Genomic DNA, 27,931 nt, shown 5'->3' on the forward strand with positions numbered 1-27,931 from the left:
TTTGAGATGACGGATCTTTATTTTGAAATATATTCACCAATAGATTATGAATTTGATGAATATCTTATGTGTCCCAAGAAAAAAAATAAAAAGGGGATTGTTTAATAGTTGTTTTATGTCGATCATGTAAACGAATAGATTCATGATGTTTTCCTTTCATTATTAGAGAGCAAAAAAAAAAAAAAACTATTAAAGTGATATAAAATACTAGTTCATTGGAGTTTCTTACCGATATTAATTAATGCCTATAATATTTAAAAATATAAATTATTGATGTGAAAAAAAATATACGGATGTACAAATAATGATTGAAACCTAAATCCGCAGTTGCCTTCGAAACAAGCAAAGTGAGATCCAATGGATTGAACGTTGCGACATCTGAAACCCGAATTCCCAGACGCCTTCTCCTCGGATCTGAAGTTCCTTACCCTCCTACCCGATTTACAAACAGCAAGCGTTTAGCGCAGTTTGAAGATCGACCCAGCCGATGGCGACGGTGTCGAGGAGAAGCGAGATGGCGGAGGCCACATCAAGCATCACCATCCCCGTTTTGCTGTTGGGCTGTGGAGGCGTCGGCCGCCACCTTCTACACCACATCGTCGCCTGCCGAGACCTTCACTCCAAGATGGCATGTCTTCTTCAAACCGTATTTTGCTCTCTTATTCCAATCCCTTGTAGATACGGCCCATCCATCGATGGAATTGGAATGCTATCGTGATTGGTCCCTTACCATCCAATTTCTAATATCGCCTCTCTCTCTCTATCTTCATCAGGGGTTGGTCCTACGAGTGGTGGGGGTTAGCGACAGCCGATCTTTGCTCTTGGTGGACGATGTTGCTACCACGGGCTTTGAAGATGAGTTCTTGACCGAGATTTTCCGGTTAAAATCCTCTTCAGGTTCATCTTTTTCGGACCTTCATGATCTAGGTTCGTATCAATTTGCCATATTCTTCTCCTTAACTCGTCTTTCTGCACACACACTTTGGCTTTACAGTAAATAAATTTCTCGTGAACTAGGAAGAATGTATCAGAATTATTTCTAACTCTGGTAAACCATCTGATACATGATCTCTGTGCCATTTCGAATGCCTTTGAAATGCTAGCTTTTGGACTTACCATTGACGATTGACTAGATTCCCCTGAGTAACACATCAGTAAATCATCGTATTTTCCTTATAACTGAACTATATCATTATTGGTGCTTGGATGTTGGATTTCAGGACGTTGTCAATTAGTCAAGGGTGCAGAAGTGACTACTAATATTATCAATGTTGCAGGTCAACTTGGAAAATCAACTGGTCAGTATAGCATCTGAACTAATATATTGCATTTCCTGTTTTATATGATATGGATTTCTGTTGTCTGGTTAATCAATTTGGATATATATTTGAAGAGTTAATTAAAAATACAGCAATATACTGGAACATGCACCACCACAAGTTTACCAAAGTTGCTGATGTTGAATGCTTACTTCCTAAATTGCCATTGCCAACTCTATCTTTACTTACATCAAATTTATGATTCATTGGTGCAAACAGGTTTATCAGTTGTTGATTGTACTGCTAGTCCTGAGACAGTGCACATATTAAATAAGGTCATTGACTTTGGCTGTTGCATCATACTGGCAAATAAAAAACCACTTACTTGCAGAATTGTAAGTTCCATTTTTGCATATTCTCACAATTTCATCGTATCTCTTATAGATGATTCTCATCATGACAAGTGGTACTTAATGTCGATGCATTATTTCAGGAGGATTATGACAAGCTAATTTCAAACATACGCCGTATTAGATTTGAAGCAACTGTATGCCCCTTTTCTGTTTAGATTATTCATTTTCAAAATGATACAAATTAAGTTTTGTCTTCAAATATATATTTTTTGATTGAATTGATGAGGTTATTGCATTCTTTGCATAAGCATTGCACTTACTTGATCTTAAGCAATGATGCCATTTCTGATTCTTACAATCTATTCTCTATTCTTTACCCTTTTGAAGTTGAAACAAGCTACAATTTGATTATTACTCTTTTGATAATTATCTACTGTTATCTATTTGGAACGGATTTGCTCATATTCCTTGGTCTTGTTGGAAAGACTTAGAATGGAAATTTTAAATGTAGAGCATTCCCTTGCATATTCTTTTATTGACAAAGGGAATCAATGTGCCTGAATGTAGCTTGTTCGAACATAAAAATCTCATCCTTGAGATGTGTCATGAGTCTCCATAAGGCTTAATTCAGCCCACTAACATGTGTGCAATAAAGTCCAACAAATTTCTTTTTGGATACTAAGAAATTGTGATGGACCCAGTACAAAGAAGAATAGCCCACATTCACAACAAATTGATTTTGTTAATGCAAATTAATACAAGGTCTAATAAAATTGTCTAGCGTGATCAGTGACAAACAAACTGTGCATATGTGAATAAAATTAATACAACATGTAAGAAAATCATTTAGCATGATTAATGTCAAATTACACTACTTGTATGCGTTCTTTGCAAAATAATCTAAAATTTTGCATCAATTAAAGGTGTACTTGAATCCATATTGCTACCTTATTCAATTGATGCAAAAGAAAAGGTGTCATTGCTTGTAGCTGTCTTCTACACCTCAGATGTGCTATTGATGGATCACAAATTGAGAACACAAGAATAATCCATTCATTTATTCCTCTAGGCGTACTTGAATCCATATTGCTACCTTATAAAATTGATGCAGAAGAAAATAAGTCATAGTCTTTAGATGTCTTATACTCCTAAGAGCCCTAACGTGTGTTATTGATGGATCACATGTTGAAAAAGCATGAATAATTCAGTCATTTATTTCTCTAGAGTTAGGGATCTCCATAATTTTGCTAGCCATATCCTTTCTTACTCCATTGTTACAAAAGAATAGGGTAGTTGATACTTTCAAAGAAAAAATCTTTAAAGATAATAAAAATTATCCAATTCATATGTACAGGTAATTATCTCATTTAATAAATATTTTACATTTCTATAGGGCAATTTGAGACATCTTAGTATTTTTCTTCACAATTTTCCATTCGGCCCAAGTTGTTAAAAAACTTTAGTAATGAGGTCAATATGACTATGGAATAAATTTCTATCATACTTGATATTTAATTTAAACGAATCGAACAATACAAGTCATAGCAGTCAAACATCTCAAATCAACATACTCCTTTCCATGTACTATAATGTCGTTAAACTTAATCTAAATGAATACTGAATTGAGATACCAACTAACTCAACCTTATAGGTTTAAATTGTTCAAATGGGCATTTTCTTTAACAATTCCAACTTAAGATATATTATAAATGGATAAGTAGATAAGAATAACAATCAAAATCAATGGAAAATAGTTTACACTCTTTATCTCTTTATTCTGTCTCAATGGACATTTGCTATATTAATTTAAACTTAAGATATACTATAAATAGATAAGCAAACAACAATAGTAATCAAATCAATGGAAAATAACACTCTTTATTAATATAAAATAACATAAGGATGTCTAGATACTATCATTAAAAGAGCAAAAAATCCCATGTAACTTACATAGTCGTTGTACACTTTACAGGACAATGCCTTTATCATGGGATAAACTATTATGAATGTGCTTAAAGACTTATTGATTCTAAATCATTTCTTGCTCAAATACTTATTGATTTTGAATTATTTCACTGATGGCACAACTTATGACAAAATGTTTAGCACCATCAATGATTCTGTTGCTGCTGTTATAAAGACCTGTTGCTATTAGAACAACTAATAGCAACAAAACTATCACACTTCAGTTTTAATGGCCTAAATTGGAGTCAACAACTCTAAGATTTGTGATGGAGTACTTAATCCATAATGGCTGCAAAATTGTCTCATAGCATTGGAATGCATTTAGCTTTGAGTGTGGAGATAGCCATTAGCCTTTTCTTTTCACTCTTCCATGAAATGGCACCATATACTAGCATAAAAATATATCCTGATTTTCTAGAATCTAGACATCCAACATAGTCTGCATCTAAATATCCAACCACTTTAAGTTTAAATATCCAACAAACTGTCATGTGTATTATCTCCAAGTTCTACACGACTCAAATACATGCATCATATACAACAATAATCGCAACTTAAACTATTTGCCTCATGCAGTAAAACATCGATTGTAAGATCTCCAAGGGTGTGAATGCACCAACTATTGATGGTTGACAATATGTTTAAATTAAGTAATTATGTATGAAAAATACATAAACATGTTAGGGACCTAAACAAGCTCCTCTAAATCGAAGCTCCTCTTGAGCTAGAAAATTTTCAAAAATATACTAGGGAGATAGAATTTTTTAACTTATACTATTCACTCGTCTCCCCCTTTGATAATTATCAAAAAGATTGCACCAATTGAGCCTAAATACTCATAAACAAGTATTCCTAAATCATATCCTGGTTCCACAAGAAGTACCATAAAGTTAACAACCCAAAAACAAGTCTGAAATACCCTTGCAGTTTCTATTTTTAGGTTATCAGTCAATTCAAAAATCATCTCGAGTCGAGTGCTACATGTTGCAGTTAATTGGTTATTGATAGCAGTGGACTGGTTTCTGATAAGTTCCAAATAGCACTTCTATGCTAACTTTGAAAATTCATCAGAAATTTTAGAAATCTTCTAAAATTCTGAAATTTTGCAGGGAGATTTTTGAATGCAAGCCTATCATGGAACAAAAAGTCATTTTCATGAAAATGCATTTGAAAACATGATTTTAACACAAACTTGCAAAGGTTCAAAAACCTAAGTTATGGGCTAAGTTTTCAAATTATTTGTGAAACCTAAATGTAAACACTATATCCTAGTTTCAAAACTTGACATGGTTTTAAAAATTTGAAATTTCCAACTATGATCTATGAGCCATGTATTCATTAATGGAATGATGACTTTCCCTATAGTTGGTCAATGATTGATATAATACCTTTAAGATTCATCATGATGCCTCAAGCAATGTGAATCAATGGTATCAACCTATGCATGTCAACAGTGTCTAACTTCCTCAATACAAAAAACATTCTCTTTATGAATTTTTTGAGATGCCAAATTTAAGATATTCCTGTAAAATTGTGTTAATACGTGTTAATGTATTTCCACCATAAATTAGTCCACTTCGTTAAAAGTAATTAGTCAACCATTTTAAATTGATCATGAGTGAACGTCATCATGGTCCACTTCTACCAATAATTTTTAATGGTCTAGAAGGGATTTTAGCACCTAATGGAGGTTGGGTCCAACTGTATTGATGAAAAATTTCTTTGAAATCCATTTCCTCCTAATTTTATTGGTTTTTCTTTAGCCCATAGCAATAAGGCAATGTTATGTCTTTTCTTTCTTTCTTGGTTCCCTTATATCCTAGGTCTTTTTTACAATAGTTAAACTTTTGGCTCCTAATAATCATATTTAAATGTTGGAATCAATGGTGAATTTCTTTAGAACTAACTTTGAGGTATCTACTTGATTCCTTAAAGTTTCATTCACTGGTTCTAAATCCCTAATCATCATCATGGGAATCGTTGCATGGATTAAAAGAACTAAGCTAATCCTTAAGCATATAAATTTTCTTTCTTAATTTCTTATATTTATTTTCACATTTATCTAATGACATGTTCACATAATTAACCAAATGAACTAATTATCTTCAAAAATTGAGGCAGGCTCCGCCTTGACTTGATCTCCTCTCTTCTTTGGATGATGAGGAGACTCCATTATCTATTGCTATAAAAGCAATGTGAGCTTTGTGAACCATTTGCACTTGATCATCGGATGAGAAGGATGAACATGAGGTGCCATCCTATGTAGCCTCTGCTAATGATTTCGTAATTGTTGGGTAATGATTTCGTAACTGTCCGAGGAGTTGTGTCGGAAACAATTTTGGCGAAAGTTGGTGTGAGGCTGTAATTGTGCAACGGTGCAGCCGAATGAGCTTTACTTGATGCTTTCTCCTCTAGAAAAGCTCTGACGAAATTTTGGCACAAGTGAGCACTAAACATGGGAGGGAGGAGAAAGAGGTTTTTTTTTGTTATTTATTGGCATTTTGGAAAAAAGTCTAGCTATTTCTAGAAATTACAAATAAGCATTTTAAAAGTTTCAATAATATAACAATCATAAATACCATCAGATATATGCGAAATTTAGATTTTAGCAATGAGAGATATCATCCAAATTATATTTATGTGAATGATGAACTTGATGACTCAAAATGATTATCTTTCTTATACTACTGCTAAATTTAGGAATGATATATATATATATATATATATATATATATATATATATATATATATATATATATTGCCAAATTCACATTTAGTGGACCTGCTAAAAATTATTAGTGATGTGTTTAAAGTATTAGAGATCAAGACGAACAAGGACCTATTATACATTGACATAAAATGAAAAGACAATTAATGAAAAGATATTTTCTGTCAAACTTTATTAGATATTTTCCTAACAAGTATGTAAAAAATAAAACAAGCTTCTTTAAGTCTAATCTTGAAACATCACTTGAAGGCCTTGGTTCTTAGTTCTCTTATGATCTATGATCTTGTAGCTAAAATAAAAGAATTGTGCTCAAATAAACCTCTTCATAATTTAACATTAGAAAAATCCTCTACTGACAACCTAAAAGAGATTCCTTTAATGACACCTTTAATGACACTTTCGATGAGCCCTTTATTGATACAATATTAGAGAATCTCTTATTGACTTTACTTCTTTGAAGTCTAATTGATTAAATACCAACCATTCATAGAATATAACACATTTATGTTATTAGAGAGATAAAAAAAAGAAACTAAACAGAACAAGCAGCATAAACTAATAATGAAAATATCAACTTAAAAATTTGCAAATCATCTATAGCTACTTATATCTTTGATACTCGTCAACTAAGTTAAATGCCTCATTTTTTACATCTACAAATTGAGAAATTCACTGTGAGAAATATATCTTTCAATACAAAAATGGAAATTGCATGGTGTAATCATTATTATAAAATGTTTAGTAATTTGGTAAATTTTTTATATAACATTCATTTATTTAAATGTTCTCATCACATCTACCATTACATCTATTTTAAATGCATTCATATCCATCATATCAACTTTATTTAGTCATATTGTGAGGAATATTTATAATACTGCTTGTTTATTTAATTTTTAAACTTATTTAAAGCTCTTTGAGTTCATGCATTTGTCACTATATGTTGATTTTTTGTTATATGTTTTGCGGGGTCATGCTCATTATTATCACATGCACATCACATGATTTGAATGAAAGTTTGGACATCATTTTCATTGTACAATAAATTCAAATGTTTTATTGTTGGAAAAATAACCAAAGGGGAATATGTAAAAGTTAAAATGTAAAAAGGGAAACAAAGTGTCTTTCTCATTGAAAGGGATGCCCAAAGAACAAAAATAACAAAGAAAACATTGCTAGACAAGGTTATAGACGATCCAAGAAGAAAAGTCGACAATCCGCTAAGAGTCGAGTTCTCTCAGTAGAGGAGGATAATGCAAATAAGGAAACAAATTGAAATAAAAAAGGCAATGATCACACTTATGTGTGGTGCCACCTAATTTGTATTGCTCCACTTCCCATTCGACAAACTTGATTTTAATTGCTGCACCTTCTTACTTAACGGAGTTGAGTTCTTGTTGGCCTAGGAGAATAACACAACTAAGTTTAATTTTATTTAAAATTTTTTAATGATGTTCATGTCATTATTTTTATAACTTATTAGAACTTCTAAAATGTTGTTTACTATTTTCAGAAATATGTTTGTATTATGATAATTAGATTTTTAAAGGAAAAGTCTGTTATTTTATTATTTTATGAAGAATAAGTCATCTTGTCAATATATAAATAGGGGTTAAAATCCCATATATTGGATAAGAGTGAAGTTAATATAATTTTTAGTTTTCTTTTCTCTGAGTGAAAATTGGTAACATTCCTCTGGGTGAGGATCATATGTTCCTTTGGATAAGGATTGTATATATGTTCGTATTTTGTGTTGCATCAATCACAAGTTAAGTCGACTAAGTGGAAATGTTTTGTTTAAACTCTAGTTGATTGGAGGAAAGACTCAATCTATTGAAGCTATTGAGTTGACTAGGCTGTTAACTATTTAAAATAGAATGTTTTATGTTAGGATCGAGTTGACCAGAGAGGTCAAGTCGACTAGGAAACTATCCATTATAGTTGACTAGAATACGAGGATAAGTTTGCTATTATAACCATGGATTGAAATCTCGAGTCGTATCGCGTGATACTGGCAAAAAATTTTGTTCCGCCAATGGACCGACATCGACACAGCACCGGTACAGGTGTTTTGGCTTGGAGACGCCTTTGAAGGCGTCGCTCGGGCTCAACGACGCCTTCGAAGGCGCCACATGGCCTCGGCGACGCCACCGAAGGTGTCGTGCGGGCCTATCGACGCCACCGGAGGCGTCGCATAGGCTCGATGACGCCTCGACGCCGAGCCCGACGATGCCTCCGTGCACGGGCCGCGCACGTGGCCAATCGCGGTTCCTTTTGTTTTTATTTTATTTTTTTAAACTTAGGTTTAATAAAATTTTAATAATCAATTCCTAACTATAGTTGGGGATAATTTAAATAGACTTTATTAAAATCCATAAAATTATCTTAAAAATATTTTATTTTTTATTTTTAAATATTTTGATTAAATTTTTTATTTTAGTTAATATATTTAATATTTTAAACCTTGATTATAACTATTAAAGTTGATTGGAAACGGTTTGAGTTGATTGAAGGGGTTCTCACAACTAACGGTTATTGGTGGATAATATTTCTATCATAGCTACTTAAGTCGATTGAACTTTGTTTACGTTGATTGAATTTTGGAACAGTTGACTGAACTAGTTGTTGATCGAGAAAGTTTCCATATCTATGTTCTCAATCGATTGAAGATAATTTGAGTTAATTGAAGTAAAAAAAAATAGTCGCTTTGAGTTGCCTTATTGGTTGATTTGAGGCTAGGTTGCATAACGCCTCCAAAATCACTTAGAACGCCTACAGAAGCTTGAAATCATCTAGGCTTCAAGTCTTGTAAGCTTTTTAGTTTCTGCTTTGCTTTTACTTCTCTCATGCTCATATCATATATCTCTTGTAGAGAAAAGAAAATACTATTACTTTCTTAAATTGCAACTTGGGTAAATCTATTGAATTTCAATTGAGTGCCTTAGATTGTATTGATGACCCAAAGTACCAAGGTTTAAAATCATTTCTAGCTAGGGTTTTGGTCCTCAATTGGAATGAGACAAAATTGTGTTGTATTGGAACATGCCGAGACACAACATCGAAGGCATCAAGATCTGCAAACATCTAGAAAGGGGTTGAGAAGACAATTTATGTAAACTAAATCTTTTTAAAATATTGTTCTTTCTAAATGTAGGCTTCAATGATATTAGCGAAAACACAAAGACATGCAGTGGAAAATAAAATATTTCTAATATAAAAATTTACATAGTTTTGCAACCTTAGACTCTTACTCCATGACCAATAACTCATTAGGCAAGTCACTCCTCAAAATTGCTTTCTCCTAGAGAAACCTCGTATATAAAATTTTCTCATTTACAAGAATGATCGTTTACATATGAGAAGAACGATGTAAAAGGGTAGTCTAGTGCACGAAGCTCCCATCAATGTAGGGTCCCAAGAAGGGATTGGACCACATTGGGTCTATTTATGCAGCCTTACCTTATATTGCAAGAGGTTTTTTCCATGACCATAAGATCACATAATAATAACTTTATCGTTACGTTAAGACTCCCCTTTAAGAAGAGTGATGTACAAGAGAAATAAATAAAACAATACGACATGATGACAAAACATTCACTAGACATGGTATAGAGTATAACACAATATAGGATCAACACTTGGACTTAGTAATTATTTGAGTAAGAATAAGCATTTTGTGTTGGATGCTGCCCGCTATTGTTCACCGTAATTCGACTTATACATGGATCTCGAACACCTATCCATAGTGAGCGTTCCTCTAAACAGTCAATTCAATTCTAATTCCAGTCAACTCTTTCATCCTTTAGTTGACTCAACCTCCTTTTAGTCGACTCTTCTGAACTTGGTCTGTTGATCCATGACTATTTCCTCTAGATTGAAATTGATTATTTGGATCTCGACCAGTTCTTTTGGTGAATGTCATTAGTCATTGTATGAATCCATTAGTTGACTGATCCAATCGATTTATGATTGAATCTCCAGATGATGACTATGTTATTAGTCAAATGTTAAGTTGTAACAGTCGACTCATTTAGCTAACGATGGGCTTTTACACCGTTTTCGGGTTTATATTGACTCCAAGTGTCTCCAGTTGACTCATATCCTTTCCGACATGTTTTATAGAAATAAAGTCAATACAACCATTTTGGTGGGATTTGTACATATCAATCGACTATCTTTGCCATCTAATCTACTCAAGTCAGAATAAAAGCCATTATAATTCTCAAGCAATGAGCGATTGGTTGACTACATCATCAATATGGCTAACAAGTCATCTAAATAAACACCTTAATCTACCTCAAGTAAACATGTTGGCTTCGACCTATACCACATGTCTGCTGTCAAGTTCATGCCTAAATAAAAAACTTCTTCCCAAAATCCAAAATATAGTTCACTTCACTTGATCTCTTATCTCACATGTCTTCCAACCATGCTCTATCCCTCAAGTCCATCTCAACAAACCTCCAACTTTGGAGTCTTCCTCAATCTGGGTCCATTGAGTTGGATCCCTTCAGACATGTAGACAATCGTCATTTAGTCGGGACTTCATCTATCGACAGCTCACTTCTAGGATTTCACTTGCCACACTTCTAGGACTTAACTTGCCGGAGCTTACCTTTGGAACTTCGCTTGCCAATATGGCCAAGCTACATACTAAATAGATGATAAACAAATCAAACCAAATAAACCAAACCAGTTTTATCTAACTTAAATTTATGCCACTAGTTTTTAGCCAACCACATCAAAACCAACTCAACTCAAGTACGACTGCATCAACAACCTCCACTTAAGTCAAGCTTTTGGAAGATGATTGTTTGCACAATCTTCTCAATTGCGCTAACATCAAAGAGGAGAAGAAAGAGAAGAGTAGGAAAGGGTAGAAGGGAGGGAAGTTATTTACCTTCTGAAACCCTAGTTTTCATCGTTCGCAAAGGAATTAGAACTCGCATTCGGGATCCACCAAGGAACAGGTGGAATCATGCTTTTTGAATGTTCATTAGTGGGTTGAACCAAAAATTTTGTTCATCATGACTAGCACTAAACAACTTTTTAAACCTTCGTACACCATGGAAGCATCAACTACACTACATGAACCTCGTGTACCATGTGCGAATCATATCCATGCTAGTGTCCATAATTGTATGAGGCACACAGATGTGTCTTCACCACTAATTCCAATTTCAAACATCCTTTCTATATAAAAGGGCAGCCCGGTGAAACATCCTTTCTATATAACAAGTCAAAATCCTATTAATATATATCTCCTTTCTTTCCAAATTCCTCACGTGGGACTGATCATAGCATGCTTCCTCTTTTTGTTCCTCTCTATAACATTTAGAAAACATTTTAGAAAATTCTATTTTTGACATGAATAACAAGTTAATTATTTGTTTAAAATTTATGGATATTTGATTTTTCCCCTCTTTCTTTCATTCAAGTCATATTCATTCTTGTTGCATAGCTATCTAAATCTTCCGTCTCCTTAGAATTCACTCTAAAATATAAAATATATGCTACATTTGTTTCCATTTTCAGGAAGCCAATCATGTACCATTGTTCCCATCAATCTTCTTTGGCTTTTTGCATGAGGCGAATACTTTTTTTGCTTGCTTTCCTGGGTTTCTTGTATATTAAATCTCCAAGCCTTGACTCCATTTGTTGATATGCTCAAGTGCATTTTTTGTAGGTTGGAGCAGGCCTTCCAATAATAGCTTCCATTACTCGTGTACTTGGATCCGGAGATCCCATCTATCGTATCATTGGAAGTTTAAGTGGTATCTATGTAAAGAAATCTTTTCAATTCTATAGACTGTTTTCAGACATTCTATTTTTTTCTCCATGAAATGTGCATAGGTACACTTAGTTATGTTATGAGTGAAATAGAGGATGGCAAGCTACTTAGTGAAGTTGTTTTAGCAGCTAAATCCCATGGGTACACAGAACCAGGTATCAACTACAACCTGAGATTTTAGTTTGAACAATAATATGTGATTGATGATTTTCATTGTCAGTTACACTTGGATATCTTGCTAACTTATCTACTAAAATCAATATCTCAGACTTCCATTTTGGTCCTATTTTTGTTAATATTTAATTTTTATATATACTATTTTATATTTCAAGTATTATTTGTTGAGTTTGTATTTTTATAAAATATTTTCATATATGTAATTTTGTTTGAAATGAAGTGATGTTATTTTTTCTGTAAATATGTAAAATTTATTTATAACAATTTGATAAGAACTTTAAGCATTAAATATTATCTTTTTATGTTTTGTATGATAAACCCTAAATAAAAAAATATTGGATTAAGTGAAATCATTTAAAAATTTATCTTTAATTTTAATTTAGTTTTATTTTGTCTACATAATTATAATTATTTGAGTACACAAAAAATAAAAATTTAAAATATTTTTAAATTTTGTGGTTGAAATATAATATTTTAAATTTAAATTACATTTTAAAATCTATAATTGAATTACTTAATTTTGTACTTATGAAATTTCTAAAAAAAATTAAATATATAAAATCTTATTCGAACTCTGAATTAAATTTAAAATTTTCAAAATTAAGATTTTTTGATAAAATACAATTTTAATTTGAAAATAGAATTTTCTAAAAATGAATTAATCTTATCTAATCAAATCACGTCTAATGCAATGATAATTAGTCTTCCAACATTATAAAACTTAGAACACAAAAATCTTTACTTATATTAAATAGTAAAATTTATTTTATTTAAAAAATCTTATCTAATCAAATCACGTCTATTGCAATAATAATTAGTCTTCCAACATTATAAAACTTAGAACACAAAAATCTTTACGTATATTAAATACTAAATTTTATTTTATTTAAAATTTTATATTATTTTTAAAAAAATTTATATTTAATTAAGTTAAATGAAATTAATATTTTGAGTTTTATAATCATGTAAAAGTTAATTTCGGGTTAAATAAAGTTTATAGGTAGATAAAGTAATTAAGATCAAGTTGGTTTATATTAGACTCGATTTAGATTTATTTAAGTTAATTTACAATTAAATCAAATTTATATATAGGAAAATTTGGTTCAATTGTATTTAATTAAGTTTGTTGTATTTTTTAAAGGTCATGAATTATTTAGTTATTTAATTAAATAAGGTCATATTTTAGAGTTATTATATATTTTTTTCTTGCTCCCCCTTATTTCTCTCTCTCGCAAATCCCACGTATCTGCCCCTCCCTATGCCTGTGATCGTCCGCCACTTACACTTGCTAACTAGCCACTTGTGACCACCAATCGTTTATGACTACCCATCACGCTTGTTGCTCCCCTTTCCATTCTCTCCCGTGGCCCACATGTGTCCAACTAACAGTCAATGCTACTTGCGGCAGCTAGCTATCCACATTTGACTATCCACCGCTTGAGAAGAATGAAGCTAGCACATGTAGGAGAAACTCACGTAACTCTAATCTCCGTGCCTACCCGTCGGTTTAATCTGAACCCAATTCCCCCTTCAACTCGATGTCCAAATTTTATTTTTGACATTTTGGTTTGATTATTATTATTATTATTTATTTTAAATAAAAAACAGTATTTAATAAATATTCTTCACCTTTAAGGTAGAATAATTGGTGAAGTTAGCAAGCCACTCTATAAGATGAGCATATTATTTTAGACCTTGGAGTTAGTCTAAGCATCATATGGTATTATATTGTCAGAATAAAAAGATTGTAGATCATTGAGGGCAAGCAAAGATTTGATACCCTCTTTGCAATTTTAGATCATGTAGAAAAATAGATATTAGGAACCCTCTTCAAAATCGAAAATTAAGTAGGGAAAACAGAGATTAGTCCACCTCCTTTGATAGTGCAGCGGATACTTAGAATCGTTAGAGTGGGATGGGGTGAATAGCGAACCTACAATTAAAAAATATTCTTTCTCTTTCTAATTGCTTAGCAAGGCCACACACATTAAAAAAATAAACAAAGCATAAAGAGGAGACATAAAATTTTTTACTTGGTTCACAACCCCTTAGGGTTGCTACATCCAAGGCCTATGCACATAATACTATCTACTAGTTTTCTTCTTTTCAATAAGGTATCGAAAGTGAAGAAATTTCTTATACAACGGTTGAGTGCAATAGAGATAAATAGAGGATTGTACAGAAAATAGAACAATTAATTTTTGAGTGTGGTTATTGTTCTTTGAGCCTCAAGCCTCTTTTTATAGTTTTTGGTCTCCAACTGTTGAGTTACTTACGTGTCATTGCTCCAGTCACCCGGAAGCCCTTTCGGTCGCCTAGAAGGCCCTCCGGTCACTCAGGCCTTGCTGGGTTAGTCATTGTCCTCATCCACGAATAGGTCCCTTTATTCAATCTTGTTGATTTGACACCCTTTTGGTCACTCAAACCATCTCAAGTTACCCGAGCGTGCGGTCAATCCGGATCTTTAAGTGACTCTCGGATCTATGCTCCACGCGTGCTTTCGGTCTCCCTGATGTCCTTATAGGTTGCTTGGATCCATTCTGGTCGCTTGGAGTTCCAGTCTCCCAAAATCGAGTTCTGGTCGCTCGGAACTCTAACTTAATCCACTACGACTAAGTTCGCCTAGGTTCAGTGTTTCTACTCTTGTTCCAAGTACAACTCCCTCAACTCAGCTCACCAACTTACCTAACATTTTTTTTCTCGGTTTCTCATCCCTCAGATGTACTGAGCTCCTCGGCTTACTCCTCGTGTGTCCTCGTTCCAACGGAGTACTCTTCCATCAAGTTTTTCATTCCTCGGATCCATTGAGCTTGTCGACTCTCTTCCCGTATCATCCTTCTGGGATGCTTGCATTTCCTGCTCCAAGTATCAATGTCTCCAATACTTGTCCTTTACGATCCCTTGGATGTCCCATATCATTCTTCACCGTACTCCATTGGCTTAAGTCACTGGGTACCTATATGTTTTCCTAAGTCCCTACATACTTAGAAATATATATTAGAAATACAACAAGGTCTAACTTAAGCTTACTTGACCAAATATCAAAACTACCGTGGTCCACACCGTTTGGGACTTCAGCGATCTCCCCCTTAATCATTCGGGGTACTAACATCCTTGACCTAAGGTTAGATTCCCTTTTCGTTAGAGTTGCTGCAAATTATGAAGTGCAATAGTCTCTAGGAAAGTGAACTTCCATGAATTGACAAAAGGTATTCCTTGTAATGTATTGAACATTTGAGAATGAGCTTATTAGAAGTTGCCATCATTCATTTTTCTAAGAATCTGTTTTCTTATTGCTTCAAATCATTTTTTTTCTTGTTAAAACAATGATGAATTATCTCTCTTCCATCAATTGTATGTTTAGTACTATAAATTTGATTGAATTTTTTTTTTGTCTTTCTTTCTCTCCATGGCTTTATCTTGTGCCGTTTTATATTCTTCAACCATTGAAATATTATTCTTTATCGTACCCTTCTAATTGAGATCTTAGAGTGCTACTATGCCAATTGGTTGTTGTCATTACGTGTTGCTTGGGGCAATTAGTCTGTTTTGAAAATCTAAAGAAGAATCGCCTCCATCATACCAACAAGTCAGTTGTTTACAATTGTACGGCTTTTTAAATTTGGAGTGGATCTTACTTTATTTAGTGGATTTAGAACAGCCGGTTATGAGGGAAACTATACCACTTGGCTGTCGCTTTCCAGTATAACCAATTGTACTAGCCAGTCCACTGATAGCAGTAGTATCTATAAAAGTCAATATGCCCTCTTAGTAAGTTGGTTGGGCATGACACTGTAAGAAAATGATCTTTTCTTTATGCTTACCATGTTTGGTTATTTAATATTCTTTTTCTGAGACTTACTTCGTACATTCCAAACAGATCCTCGTGATGACCTTAGCGGGATGGATGTTGCTAGAAAGGTTTGACTTCGACATGACCTTGTTTTGGTTCTTACTCTTCTTGTGTTTTTACTAGATGTTTCCTTATTGACAGCATAAACATCTCCATAGCAGTTTATTCTCTAAGACATTCTTCTGTTAAATCCCTTTTTAAGAAAGCTCACCTGTATTTCAATTAATTGCCTTTCCTATAGCTATGACTTTTGGCTTACTACTATAAAAGGCAGTGGCAATGGAATTATTTGTGGAATTTGTGAATTTTTAACTGATGTGACAGTAGCTAACTATTGCTTTGAGTGAAACAAGAATCTCAATTTTTACCTTGCTTCTGATCTTAAACTCATCCCTGTAATAGGATATTAATATTTAAAGTTGAACTTGCTTCGATGATGGTTGGCATGGTTGTGAAACAGGCACTAATACTTGCTCGACTTCTTGGATGGAGAATTGACATGGATGACATACAGGTTTCTCTTGTGCTAAAACTGGGAAATTGCAATATTAATGATGGTAATACTTGGTACTCACTCGCAAAGGCAATGGCTTTTTCTTCCCCTTTTTAATAATATGCAGGTGGAAAGTTTATATCCGAAGGAACTTGGGCCAAATTCAATGTCCACAGAGGATTTCCTTAGGATTGGCATGCTTTCACTCGACAGAGGTATTCAAGAAAGAGCTAATGCAGCTTCATCCAGAAATAAAGTCCTTCGATATGTTTGCGTTATTAAAGAGTCAAGGTAAGTTTTGTCACCGTATTAACACTTCCAATCTGCTTGCTTATTCTTCTTCTGTAGATAGGTCATTTAAGATCCTGATCCATGTCAACTTTATGTCATAGGCTGTTTAATGCAACACTACAAGGAACAGAACTCACGAATTGAAAAACCAAACTCATGAAGAGAACTCAAAAGATATTAGAAGGATAACATAGAAAGAGAGTTGAGGTCTCTTTTAAAGTTTCCAACCTTGACCAATTGTAAAAAATAGTCTATTCCAAAATTAACTTAGTTAAACTTGGAAATAAGTAGCACAATAATTAAAATTGCCGAATGTACTATGATTAACATGATAGAATTGGAAAAATTATCAGGGTTATTTCCTCAGTAGTTCTTGTTGAGACCAAATGCATACAACCAATATGCTAGAATAAATTCTTTCTACTCTTGCCACAATACTAGCAAGGTCACACAAGATATATTATGCAGCGAAATAAACTCATAAGAATTCAAAGCTTACCAATCACTAACAAGGATATAATGTAGTTCAGAACCCTCATTCCTATTACAAGGCCTAGGACTCGTCAGTGAGTCACTCTTGGAAAGACTACTATCTTTCTACTTCACGAATAACCTCTAAAGATGGAGAAATCTCTTACATGCAAGTATTACAAGTGAATTAAGAAGAAGGCTAAGAGTACAAGGAAAGGTTCAATGACTACATAAATTTGTCAATAAATTGATTAAATCCACCCATCAATTGTCTCGTTCCTCTAATCACTTTAGCTCGAGTCTTTCAATGATTACATAAGTCAACTAGATTCCACTATTAGTCAAGTGGGCGATTGTAGCTCTTTGGCCATTTGACTGTTGCATTGCATCTTTTTTAGATCAATGACTGCTTCTGACTTTTCTATTGTAGCATAGATCAATTTAAATTCTTCATTAGTTGATTATTGAATGAAGCGGAGCCCTGGCGCAATGGTAAAATTGTTGCCGTGTGACCTGGAGGTCACGGGTTCGAGTCTCGAAAACAATCTCTTGTAAAGTAGGATAAAGCTGCGTACAATAGATCCTTCCCCAGGATTCCACATTGATGGGAACTTCGTGCACCGGGTTGCCCTTTATTAGTCGACTATTGAATCAACTCAGTCTCGAACAAAAATATACTTTTCGTTGGCTAATTAGTCTAAGTCGATTCCTTAGCTAATTCAGTTCTCCAGTCGATTGGATTCAACTCCAATGCGTACAGCCGATTGGAAGAGTGACTCTAGTCCTTCTAATGATCAGCTTTCACCTAAGTTGAATACTACCCTCTCCCAAGGGTATAAGACTAAAGTTTATCTTTGGTAATTGACTTGTCAACCATCTCAGTGCTTCTCATCAATGTAGTCCCTTAGTTGTTTCTTAGTAAGATAGAAAATTCTTAGTAAGTTGACAAATCAATAATTTTAAATTGTGATAAATTTATTATAAAATTTAAGTGTTGCATAACTGTTAAAAGTGAAAGTTAGTGATAGATTTGTTAAAGCCTTAATTCTTTGTGATAGATTTAGTAATTAACACAAATAAATTTATTATCATTGCAGGTGTCAGGTTGGTCTTCAAGAGCTTCCAAAAGATTCTCCATTGGGAAGATTGAGAGGAAGTGACAATGTGGTATGTTTCCTTATGCATGTGCAAATGCTTTGTGTATGATTTGCTCATGTATTTTAATCTATGTCAATGACAGAATGATAGAGGACCTGAAAAGGTTTAACAAAATATAACATCTACCAAAAGATATTGAAATGGATCTAAGATTTTGGAGAATTTTATGTTAATTTAAAATCTGTTTAAAACAGTTCAAAATCAGGAAACAGTTCTTGGAGCCATAGGTAGGTAGGTACTTCCCAATAGATTGCTGAACTTGTGAAAAAGTGTTTATGACATGTTATAGAGAAGAGTTAAGGATGAAACTTCATATGTGCTGTGGTTGCTATATTATCATCATTGGTATCAAGCTGAGTTTACCCGGACTCTTTGAGGTGGGTTACATAATTCATACCTCTCCATTAAACTTACATGCAAGGGAATATTATTAATATCTGAATCAACTAGTTCATTATTATTACATTTAATAGAGTTTTCTGTGGTGTCTCCCTTTGCCCTCTTGCACCTACTACTCTAACTAATTAAAAAAACAAAATTTTTAAGGGGTGATACTCTGGGAATAATCCCCAACCATGCTGGTAAACCAAAGCACACTTGGCCAAGCACATCAATAAGCAAGTAAGATGCTTGAGAGCTTGAGCACAGGCACTCGGCGGCCTGAGCAATTCGCTCACCTCATTAGCTCAGATGACTTGGTTGTATCAGCTCCCCTATTAACTCAGCAGTATGACTCCGCTATATGATTTGGCTACTTGGGTCAGACTCGTCTACATAAGCTGAATGGTCACCTTAACCATTGCTCTGTTGATCGGCTCCAAAAGGTGGCCTCTCCATATATTAATCCTTGAACTGTAATGTCTGGGTAATTGACACCTTCATGGAAGGGTAGCTATGCTAAAGTGGGCCACTATAACAGAAACAGTTTTAGATTTCATGGGGATAGCCACTGTGATCTCTGTAGGTATATCACTGGTAAATATAAAGATATGTGAACCCTTCTGCTCTTGTGAAAAAAAAAAACTCTTGAATTCTAAGCATTCCTTTCTCTCAACACTCTTGTGACTTTAAGTATCGGAGTGACCTTGTCCAACAACTCCGGCGCCCTCTGACTTGTGTTGATATACTTAGGAATATTCCTACTAGACAGTGTAGATCAATTAGTGCACTAACAACAAGCTAGAGGCACCAATCGAGTTGGTGGAAGAAGCCTTGTCTCCAGCATCCAGCAAGGCAACAAGTTTTGGACATATCATTTTGGTGTCATCTGTGGGAAACAAAGTTAAGACATTGAGAATTGTGAATACAAGAAGGAACCAAATGAGTCGGATGCACAACAAACTCTTATTGTTGTCGGGAACACTACAGCGGGACTCCTACCGAGTGGGCAATTGACATAGATTATTGCAACAACGATTAAGGAGAGTCTTTGTCGCCAAGGATAAAAGATCACTACCCACCCAGTCGAAAAGGTGGAGAGCCAGGTAGATTACCGCCTACTATTTTGAGTCTAGCCCCCAAAGCCTCTATTGCCTTACGCCCGGCTTAAGGTATCAAAGGAAAAGGCTTTGCAGATTTATGAGGAGAATTAGCTATTGTAGCATCCTCAAGGCCATGCAACAGTTCCCAAGAACTTGTAGTTCAATCACTTCTGCACTTTCTATTATGTTGGCACACCACTTAGGAGTGCGATAGGTTTCACTAGGAGATGAGTAGGTAATTACTAGTAACCTACAAATCAGACAACTCTTGGTCTCGCTCTGCTTGCTACTGCTTCCTCTAGAAATCTTGTTTTGCATGTCACATATTTCCTTGCCCTTCATCAGAAATAGGGTTGTTGATGCAAATGTCTTTGAGTAGATGTGTCCCCTGCTGATTTTCTTCTTGCTTTCTTGGCAAAACTTCCCATCTGCTATTCCTCTGTGATTCTTCTCTGCTGCGAGTTTGCCTCTTTCCCTTGTACACGTACTCTGAAGTCATTGGTGTGGATCTGGAGACACCAGAGAGTTCATCTGCTTCCTGAATCTCCATTCAGAGATTCCCTCCCTTCCTTTTGACATCCATGCTGCTCCAGCTTGTTACATCATATATAGTTGAATCCTCTCTAGCATTGTATTCTTCGCCAGAGCTACTTCTGATTTTAGTACTTTTCTGTTTTCCACTACTAGTTAGACAGAGATAATATTTATGCTCCAATTTGACGGAGAGCGATAAACGTACTAAGGGTAGTGGGTTTAGTCCTACATTAGATAATTTAAGTTTAGAGTTTAATTTGGATACTATAAATAATATTATAAATTGTCTTTTTTCAATATCATTATACAATATCTTCTTTCACTTAAACAATTCTATTAAAGTAGACTAACAAGATTTAATGTTTGGGGGTGTGCAAAGCAGCTTCCAATCAATTCAATAAGAATGTATTTTTATTTATTCATTCTTGGGATGGTGTACAGAGTATTATGGCAGTTTGCAGAACACACAATCTACAGTTTTTTTTTCACCGTTGTGTTAAAATGTTCCCTACCGGAATAAAATGAATTTGTAGCGGTGCATTTATGAGTCCGCAGCAATGAGATCTATATCTTGATGCACCATATATATATATATATATATATATATATATATATATATATATATATATATGAAAAATCTTGCACCCAAAGTTTTGATATTTCCTTTCCAGCAGTCCTTGCCCCAACTGCTGCTAATTATACGATAATGTGTCCATCTTTGTACTATGAATTAATTTAATTTCAATGGTGATGCAACGATCTTGCAGGTGGAAATCTACAGCAGGTGTTACAACAAATCTCCCATGGTAATTCAGGGAGCCGGAGCAGGCAATGACACTACAGCAGCCGGAGTCCTTGCTGACATCGTTGACCTCCAAGATCTTTTCCATTGAGCTTCATGCATCTGTCGATCGAATCTGCCGTGCCCTTCATTGAACTGTCATTCTTGGACATCTCGCTGACTAATCTGGAGACACGGGGTTATAATCACTCGTCTGGAAATTTTGCAATCCACAGTTTGGTTATCCTGATTGTAGAATCTGTGGTTGGATAAACTTTGGAGATGTCATTGAACTGTCATTCTTGGACATCTCGCTGACTGATCTCGAAACACGGTTATAATCACTCTTGCCTAGAAATTTTGTAATCCTCAGTTTGGTTCTCCTGATTGTAGAATCTGTGGTTGGATAAACTTTGGAGATGTCAAAATGGGTTCTACCTGGATGGCATTTTGCAATGGCACGGGCTGTCACAGCCACGACAGGTTAGGGACTGCCTAGCCTGGGGCTGGGCCCAGTTGAATTGCACTGGAGCTGGCTCAAGTTTAAGAGGCTACTAGATATGCATTGATCCTGATTTAAATTAATTCGAATGCAATTAAAATCATTAATAAATTTTAATCAAAATTAATAAACTATCCAAATTTTAAATTTATAGACATGATCAAAATCACTCTGTAATCATATTTTTCAATCCCAATTCCACCTTGTATTTACCTCGCTGTGAGATTTTTAAAACATTTAACTTTTTTTTCAAAAGAAAAAAAATCAATAAAACCCTATAATATATAATATATATTTTTTAATTTTAAGTGCGTTATCAGATGGATAAACGAATGTGCAGAAAATGTATTTTTTTTAAAAAGAGATATATGATTTAATAAATATAAAAAATAATATATGATTTAAATATTAACAAAAGTAAAATAATTAAAAACCCAATATATAAAATAATTGACAACTCTTCGTACCAAACGACAAATTATCAAGCATCCCAAACTTTTAAAATAGTAAGAAAAGGTGTGATGACAAGGTTATGATTATGATAAATTCGGATGTTGGGATTTATAGAATGCCAGTTTAAAAATTCAAAGCATACTCTATTTCCTAATTGTGTAAATAAAACAATTATTAAAATTAAAAAATAAATATCTAATGACGCTTTTAATAAATACTAGGTGTTAAAAAATCAATTCTAATATTTGTTTATTTATCTTTTCGTATTTTTAATTTTATTTTAAAAAACAAAAAAAATCTTAACCAAATACATATAGAATTCTGATTACAATTTAACAATGGAATATTAACACAAGAAAATGAAGTTAGAATTATACTTAGCAACTAATAGCCTCCCAAGGGGAAAGTACGCGAACAAACTTGATAGACATTAGGCAGCCTAGAAGTGAAGGCATAAGCTTTTCCTGATACACTAACTAGTTGCCTCTATAAAGCAGAATAAGACGTCTTGCCTCCAGTCAAGAAAGCTCCATCAACTGTTGGACAACATCTGCAGCTCCAACAAAAGGAATAAATCATAAGATGAATCACCAACCCATAAAGGTATAAACATCAAAGCAATCATATGATAACAGAGTTTAGCTAGCTACCTTGAAGGATAAATGGTGTTGTTTGGAACTCGTGCAGAATCCTTGGATATAAAACTATGTCAAAGTTTAGGGTCCTGGCAGCAAGAAATGCAGCTCCAGCAGCAATATGACGAGGCTTAAACTGAAGGCAAAGTGAACTTCGATAACTGCAGTTCCAAAAAAATAAAAAATGTAAGTAGTGCATTGGATAGTTAAGTCGCTGCTATAATCCAAGTACCATCGAATGAAACTAACATAGCTAACAGCCAAACCATGTTTTCCCCAGCAGTATAATTGGCAATGCTACGTGACATGCTCAGTGAATTAAAATATACATATATAAGATGAGATAGCAAATAGAAAGATACAAGAAAAACAGGATGAAAAAGCACAGCATACGATCCTACATACAAAGACTCCTTACCAAAATCAAAGCAGCAGTCCATCTGATACATAGTCTGAGAATCTTCAGTTGAAATTCTGTATTAGTGCTAAACTATAGCATGTCTTTTTGAATCATGCATCAATTCCCGTAACCAGGAATACTCCAGTATCCCCCTCCCATAATCCATTATTCAATCAGGAAAGTAGTAAAAATTTGGGAAACAAAGAAGAGAACAATTCTCTCCTTGATGCTTGTAGCTTCCGCTTACAGTGTATATCAAAGATGAACTAATCAGGTTTCCTGCATTATGCAAAAATATATAGATGCGTATGCCCCTTTTGGATAGTCAATACATGTCCAGGAAACATGAGTACACTGAAGGAATGGTTACCTCTTTTAGATAAAACAATTAGTCCATAAATTAACTTAACCGGCAGTCCTTAAGATGTATGCAGGCAAGATATCACTTTGAAAATTAACTGCAGATCACCATGCAGTTGTTGAAAGCCAACCAAGATATCTATAGAGAACTTCAGTTAGCAATCACCCTCAATCCTGAACACACCTGGAGATGACCATGCTTTCCTTGAACTAGAAAATTAGACATCTCGGAACTAGGGTAGGAATTATTTCACCTGTATAAAATGTACCTTTACTAGAAGAAGCAACATTTTCAGATGTCAAGACATTGCAAACAACCTACTCTTTTAATGTTCATGCAAACAAGATAACAAAATTAAAAAAACATTTCCTTATCATGAAGGCAGGAAGCTAGAACATTAACTTCATGGAGCAGTATTCTCTATGCTTTATACTTTATTAAATCTGTAAACACAAAGTTCATTTATTAACATTGCTGAAGAATAGAAAAACAATGAGACAGTTTTGGTTTCAGTTGATAGCGAAAATACACATTGAACATGCATGTGGGTGCATTCATTCTTGCATCAGAGAGAAAAGCTTTTTGTTGTGTCTGCGCAAAATAAACAAAAAAAATGAAATATCATATACACTCGATATTATACATCCAATGCCTGATATGAACTAAAGGGAATGGAATGTCAATATAAGAAAACATAAAAATTAGACTAATAATGCAGATGCAAGACATTTTATAATAAAAGAAAGAGAATAATTGTCAGGTTGAGAACAAAAAAGAATACTGAGTTCCTAATAGGCATACCCTTTGCTGACTATACTCCAAGCCACATTATGAAGCACAGATTGTGAGAATCCAAGTTTCCCAAGAACAGAAGCCAGAGGAGCATAAGGATGCTCCACTTCGAGTTCAAAATCCAGAGTAGTCAATATCTTTTGCTCAGTCTCAATAATCTGTTCACGATACTGTTCGAACCAATCCTGCATGGTAGATCACCAAGTTTCACATGCATTAGAATAAAAAATGAGACAGAAACTAAATAGAGGTCAAGAGAATAATTTCAAAATAGCAAAAGATAGGTCAAAACAATTACCTTATGATGTAGATATGGATAATAAGGAATTCTAAGAAGTTCTGAAACTTCACACGAAGACCTGAGCACTGAATTCAATAAGCATGGTGTATCCTCAGACTTAGTTGCCAGGAACAAAGCTGCTGTGGCGATCAACTAAGGGAAAAACATATAGGAATATTAGAAGCTAATAAGCTATTTTTAAAAAGAAATAGAAATAAGGCATACAACCCAAATGAGAAAACAACCCCAATTTTTTTAGGACGATCTAAAAAAGATTTGATATAGTTTTTTTTCCTTCTTTTGTCTATAGAATAAGAAAGGGATAAAAGATATGAAAAATAAAACAAAAAGGTGAAGGAGAGGTGGAAGTAGAAACCATGAGAACATTAACGCTGGCTAGTAAAGTAAAACATAAAACAGAGTTACAAGACAAACCAGAACTTAGAGGATTTAGAGATGGTCAATGTCTTCCTGAAAATCTTAGTTGTTTCCACATCGTCTACGTTGTTTGTCCTTCATGTACTTGAATGCAGGGTGACTTATGTTGAAAAGGACCATGAATAGCTTCAGGGCAGCATAGGCGCACAAGTATGCTTGAAATTTTGTGAATGGAGAAATTGGAATTGTGGAAGAAGGGGAAAATGGAAGAAGAAACATTTAAGATGCTGTGGCCTCTAGGACTTGATTCACGTCCTCAAATCCCATTTAAATGGGCATGCCCTCAAAACTCACTTAAATGTGGATAAATCATTCATGATCCCAAAGGAAAAAAAGCATATTTCATTGATTCAAAGTTTCAAGCATATGGCATTGATTCAAAGCATATTTTAATTCACTGAACCCTAAACAAAGCTCTTAGCACAACAAAGAAAAGGGGAAAAAAATCACAATGCCATTTTCTCAAACCCATATGCTTAGATCCTAGAGAGCTTTGTTTGATAAGAACTTCCTTCATCAAAAGTATCAATCATCATTGAAATATTTAATTAGATAATGGTCTTTTTAAAAGGTTAGAAATTATTTCCTTTCTCTTTAATTTTCTTTTCCTTTTCCTATTGCCCAATTCATCTCCGCACCTTCCTTTCTGTACCCACCGGCACCCATCTCACCACGCTTGTCCTTGCGCTTGACTACCACATTTTCCACCAATCGTAGACATCCACCTACCTCCAAGTATGCCTCTCTTTCTTCTCACCCTCTCCCTCTTTGATTTCCATTGTATTATTCCCCTTCCTTCATCTCCCTCCTTTCTCTCGCACAATACTCCTTTCTCTGGTGCCACCATGTTGGAGTCGTCTCAGTGTCGGTTGACAAGCAAAATCATAAATTCTTTCCATGCCAACCAGCACAACTTGGCATCGGAAACCATATAAGCAATAACCAGTTCAGTCTAATAGGATCATGTAGAGCACCAATTTGCCTTAAAGATTCTTCCACCCACCATTTACATGACAATATATTCAAATGATGTTTCCTCAAAGGGACTAAGCAGTGTATTGAAAAACACGTACTATTTGTCATCGTAAGTGGCAACAACCATTGTTATAATAGTTGATGATGTGTCACCGAATTCCACTAAAGGAAAATAAATCCTTCAAACAAAAACCTTTGCTTGTGTCATCAAGTCTTTTGAGACAGATAAGATACTTCACTTTTATCTAGCTGAATACTCAAATACAAACACAGCATTGGAGTTGATGAGATATTGAATTTTCTCAGCTTTATCAAAGGTACAACGGTGCTTTCAGCTTGAATTCATTCTTCTTGGCTGTAGATTCTGACATCAAACAGATTGGCATGGAAGATGGATATCTCCATGGATAAGGGGTTGAAACCAAACTGCTACATTTATACTCTACTGAGTCTTGAAAGATCTCGAATCTGAGGATGAGAAGGTTCTCAGCTACTCTATACAAACAAGGAAATTAGTAATTATGTCACTTTTTGCCTAATGGACCCAGCTGAACAGACAGTACTTTTACTATAAAAAATCCCTAAATTACCTGTGACTTGCAGTTCAACAAATTGAAAGGAACAAGCAAGTTGAAACTTATTTAAAAATCTCACAGTATGAAAATCTAACTCGTCTTGAAATCTTCTCTTATCAGCTAAACAGAACCGTTCTAGAAAGTTTACTTTTTTTAATTGGGTTAAATAAAGTTATTGTTCAATTAAAGGTTCACAATCTTTAGACATTAAAAGTGTAGCTATTCAACTTAAGGTAAGAGTTGTAGAATTGTTTTCCTCTATTCTTCCAATTATGCTAACCACTATAAAGACCACCAGATTTTAGGCACAAGCATGGGATGTGGGATACTCACAAATCTATCATTGCAGGCGTAAGATCTCCGAAAAAAGAACCGGTGGCAAAGGACCATCGCTGCACCAATTGTAGTTTGTGGCCTGCAAAAAAAAATGTCATAAGAAATTTGATCTGACAGCCTCGCAGCATAATCTAAAAAATAACTAGAAATATGAATAACCAAAGAGCAGCTAAGGGCAGCGAAATTACAGGTCGAGCCTGAGCCCAAGATGCTGGAGGTACGAGCAGTAGGAGTACCGCAACTGTGTTTCAAGCAGGCAATCGATGCCGTCCTTCCTTGAAGGGGAGCACATCTCGATCTCCCTCCTGGTAACAAGCGGTGCGTCCTCCGCTTCCGAACGCACGGGTTCCCGTCGCTCGTGGGGCTGCGCATCGCTCAGGGCACGGCGTCGCGAGTTTTCTTCTTCTCGCCTCGGTGACTGTATGAGGGACCAGCAACCAGAGAACACCGGATAACAGTCCGCGCCGGCGTCCCAGACGGGTCCGTCGGGCATGATCCTCCTTTTCTTTGTCGGGGGCGGACCACCTGAAGCGGCATAGAAGTCTGAAAATGTATGATCTCGTTGCCTTCTAGAAAAGGGAAGATTCGTGAAGCGGTCGTATGGAGCGGCAGGGTGAAGGACAGCATAGCTGGAGGCGGTTCTTGAATAGGGGCCGGTGGAGGCGCAATTGGAGACGGATCTGTGGCAGTAGCCGCCGTCAAAGGGCTGGGAAGCAGCCATGAATTAGGGTTTGAATTGGAAGGGATTGGGGGAGAATTTGAGGGCGAGGAGGCGAGGATAACTTTATAGGCGACGAGTGACGGAAGACGTATAGGGTAGGTGCCGATGAAGGACATTGACAAAATCGT

General features: G+C 34.8%; 2 protein-coding genes across 8 annotated transcripts; one reads left to right on the forward strand and one right to left on the reverse strand.

Annotated features, from left to right (window-relative positions):
- Nucleotides 1-356: 356 nt before the first annotated feature.
- On the forward strand, nucleotides 357-21,745 carry LOC141820391 (uncharacterized). Of its 2 annotated transcripts, XM_074707695.1 has the most exons (12): nucleotides 357-628; nucleotides 774-927; nucleotides 1,221-1,298; nucleotides 1,539-1,654; nucleotides 1,753-1,806; nucleotides 11,992-12,079; nucleotides 12,159-12,251; nucleotides 16,154-16,194; nucleotides 16,587-16,640; nucleotides 16,747-16,910; nucleotides 18,479-18,548; nucleotides 21,322-21,745. In XM_074707695.1, exons 1-12 carry the CDS (start codon nucleotides 488-490, stop codon nucleotides 21,445-21,447), a joined length of 1,179 nt encoding a protein of 392 aa, XP_074563796.1. In that variant the 5' UTR covers nucleotides 357-487; the 3' UTR covers nucleotides 21,448-21,745. The 2 variants fall into 2 exon arrangements, with proteins under 2 accessions (XP_074563796.1, XP_074563797.1); XM_074707696.1 differs by lacking the exon at nucleotides 12,159-12,251.
- An 857-nt stretch (nucleotides 21,746-22,602) lies between these two features.
- LOC141820387 (cyclin-T1-5-like) lies at nucleotides 22,603-27,859 on the reverse strand. Of its 6 annotated transcripts, XR_012601131.1 has the most exons (7): nucleotides 27,271-27,859; nucleotides 27,080-27,161; nucleotides 24,777-24,911; nucleotides 24,488-24,663; nucleotides 23,696-23,959; nucleotides 23,344-23,604; nucleotides 22,951-23,086 (listed from the first exon to the last, which is right to left on the reverse strand). XR_012601131.1 is itself a non-coding variant. In XM_074707690.1 (6 exons), the coding sequence occupies exons 1-6, from the start codon at nucleotides 27,801-27,803 to the stop codon at nucleotides 22,809-22,811; spliced, it is 1,104 nt and encodes a 367-aa protein (XP_074563791.1). In that variant the 5' UTR covers nucleotides 27,804-27,859; the 3' UTR covers nucleotides 22,603-22,808. The 6 variants fall into 6 exon arrangements, 1 of the variants encoding a protein (XP_074563791.1); XM_074707690.1 differs by lacking the exons at nucleotides 23,344-23,604; nucleotides 23,696-23,959 and adding an exon at nucleotides 22,603-22,840 and having other exon boundaries at nucleotides 22,941-23,086; XR_012601133.1 differs by having other exon boundaries at nucleotides 23,344-23,869.
- Between the last annotated feature and the right edge of the window lie 72 nt (nucleotides 27,860-27,931).

The sequence above is a fragment of the Curcuma longa genome, unplaced genomic scaffold (genome assembly GCF_044706935.1).
Source record: "Curcuma longa cultivar G26 ecotype Majalengka, Jawa Barat unplaced genomic scaffold, ITB_CL_G26_1.1 utg3290_np1212_1714210_RagTag, whole genome shotgun sequence".
In the NCBI taxonomy this organism is placed as follows: Eukaryota; Viridiplantae; Streptophyta; class Magnoliopsida; order Zingiberales; family Zingiberaceae; genus Curcuma; species Curcuma longa.

Coding starts and splice junctions, on each gene's coding strand:
- LOC141820391 (XM_074707695.1), top strand. CDS start 488: ATGGCGACGGTGTCGAGGAGAAGCGAGATGGCGGAGGCCACATCAAGC. Junction 629..773: donor GAGACCTTCACTCCAAGATG/GCATGTCTTCTT, acceptor TATCTTCATCAG/GGGTTGGTCCTACGAGTGGT. Junction 1,807..11,991: donor GTATTAGATTTGAAGCAACT/GTATGCCCCTTT, acceptor CATTTTTTGTAG/GTTGGAGCAGGCCTTCCAAT.
- LOC141820387 (XM_074707690.1), bottom strand. CDS start 27,803: ATGGCTGCTTCCCAGCCCTTTGACGGCGGCTACTGCCACAGATCCGTC. Junction 24,912..27,079: donor ACGCCTGCAATGATAGATTT/GTGAGTATCCCA, acceptor TTTTTCCCTTAG/TTGATCGCCACAGCAGCTTT. Junction 24,664..24,776: donor ATCCATATCTACATCATAAG/GTAATTGTTTTG, acceptor TCTACCATGCAG/GATTGGTTCGAACAGTATCG.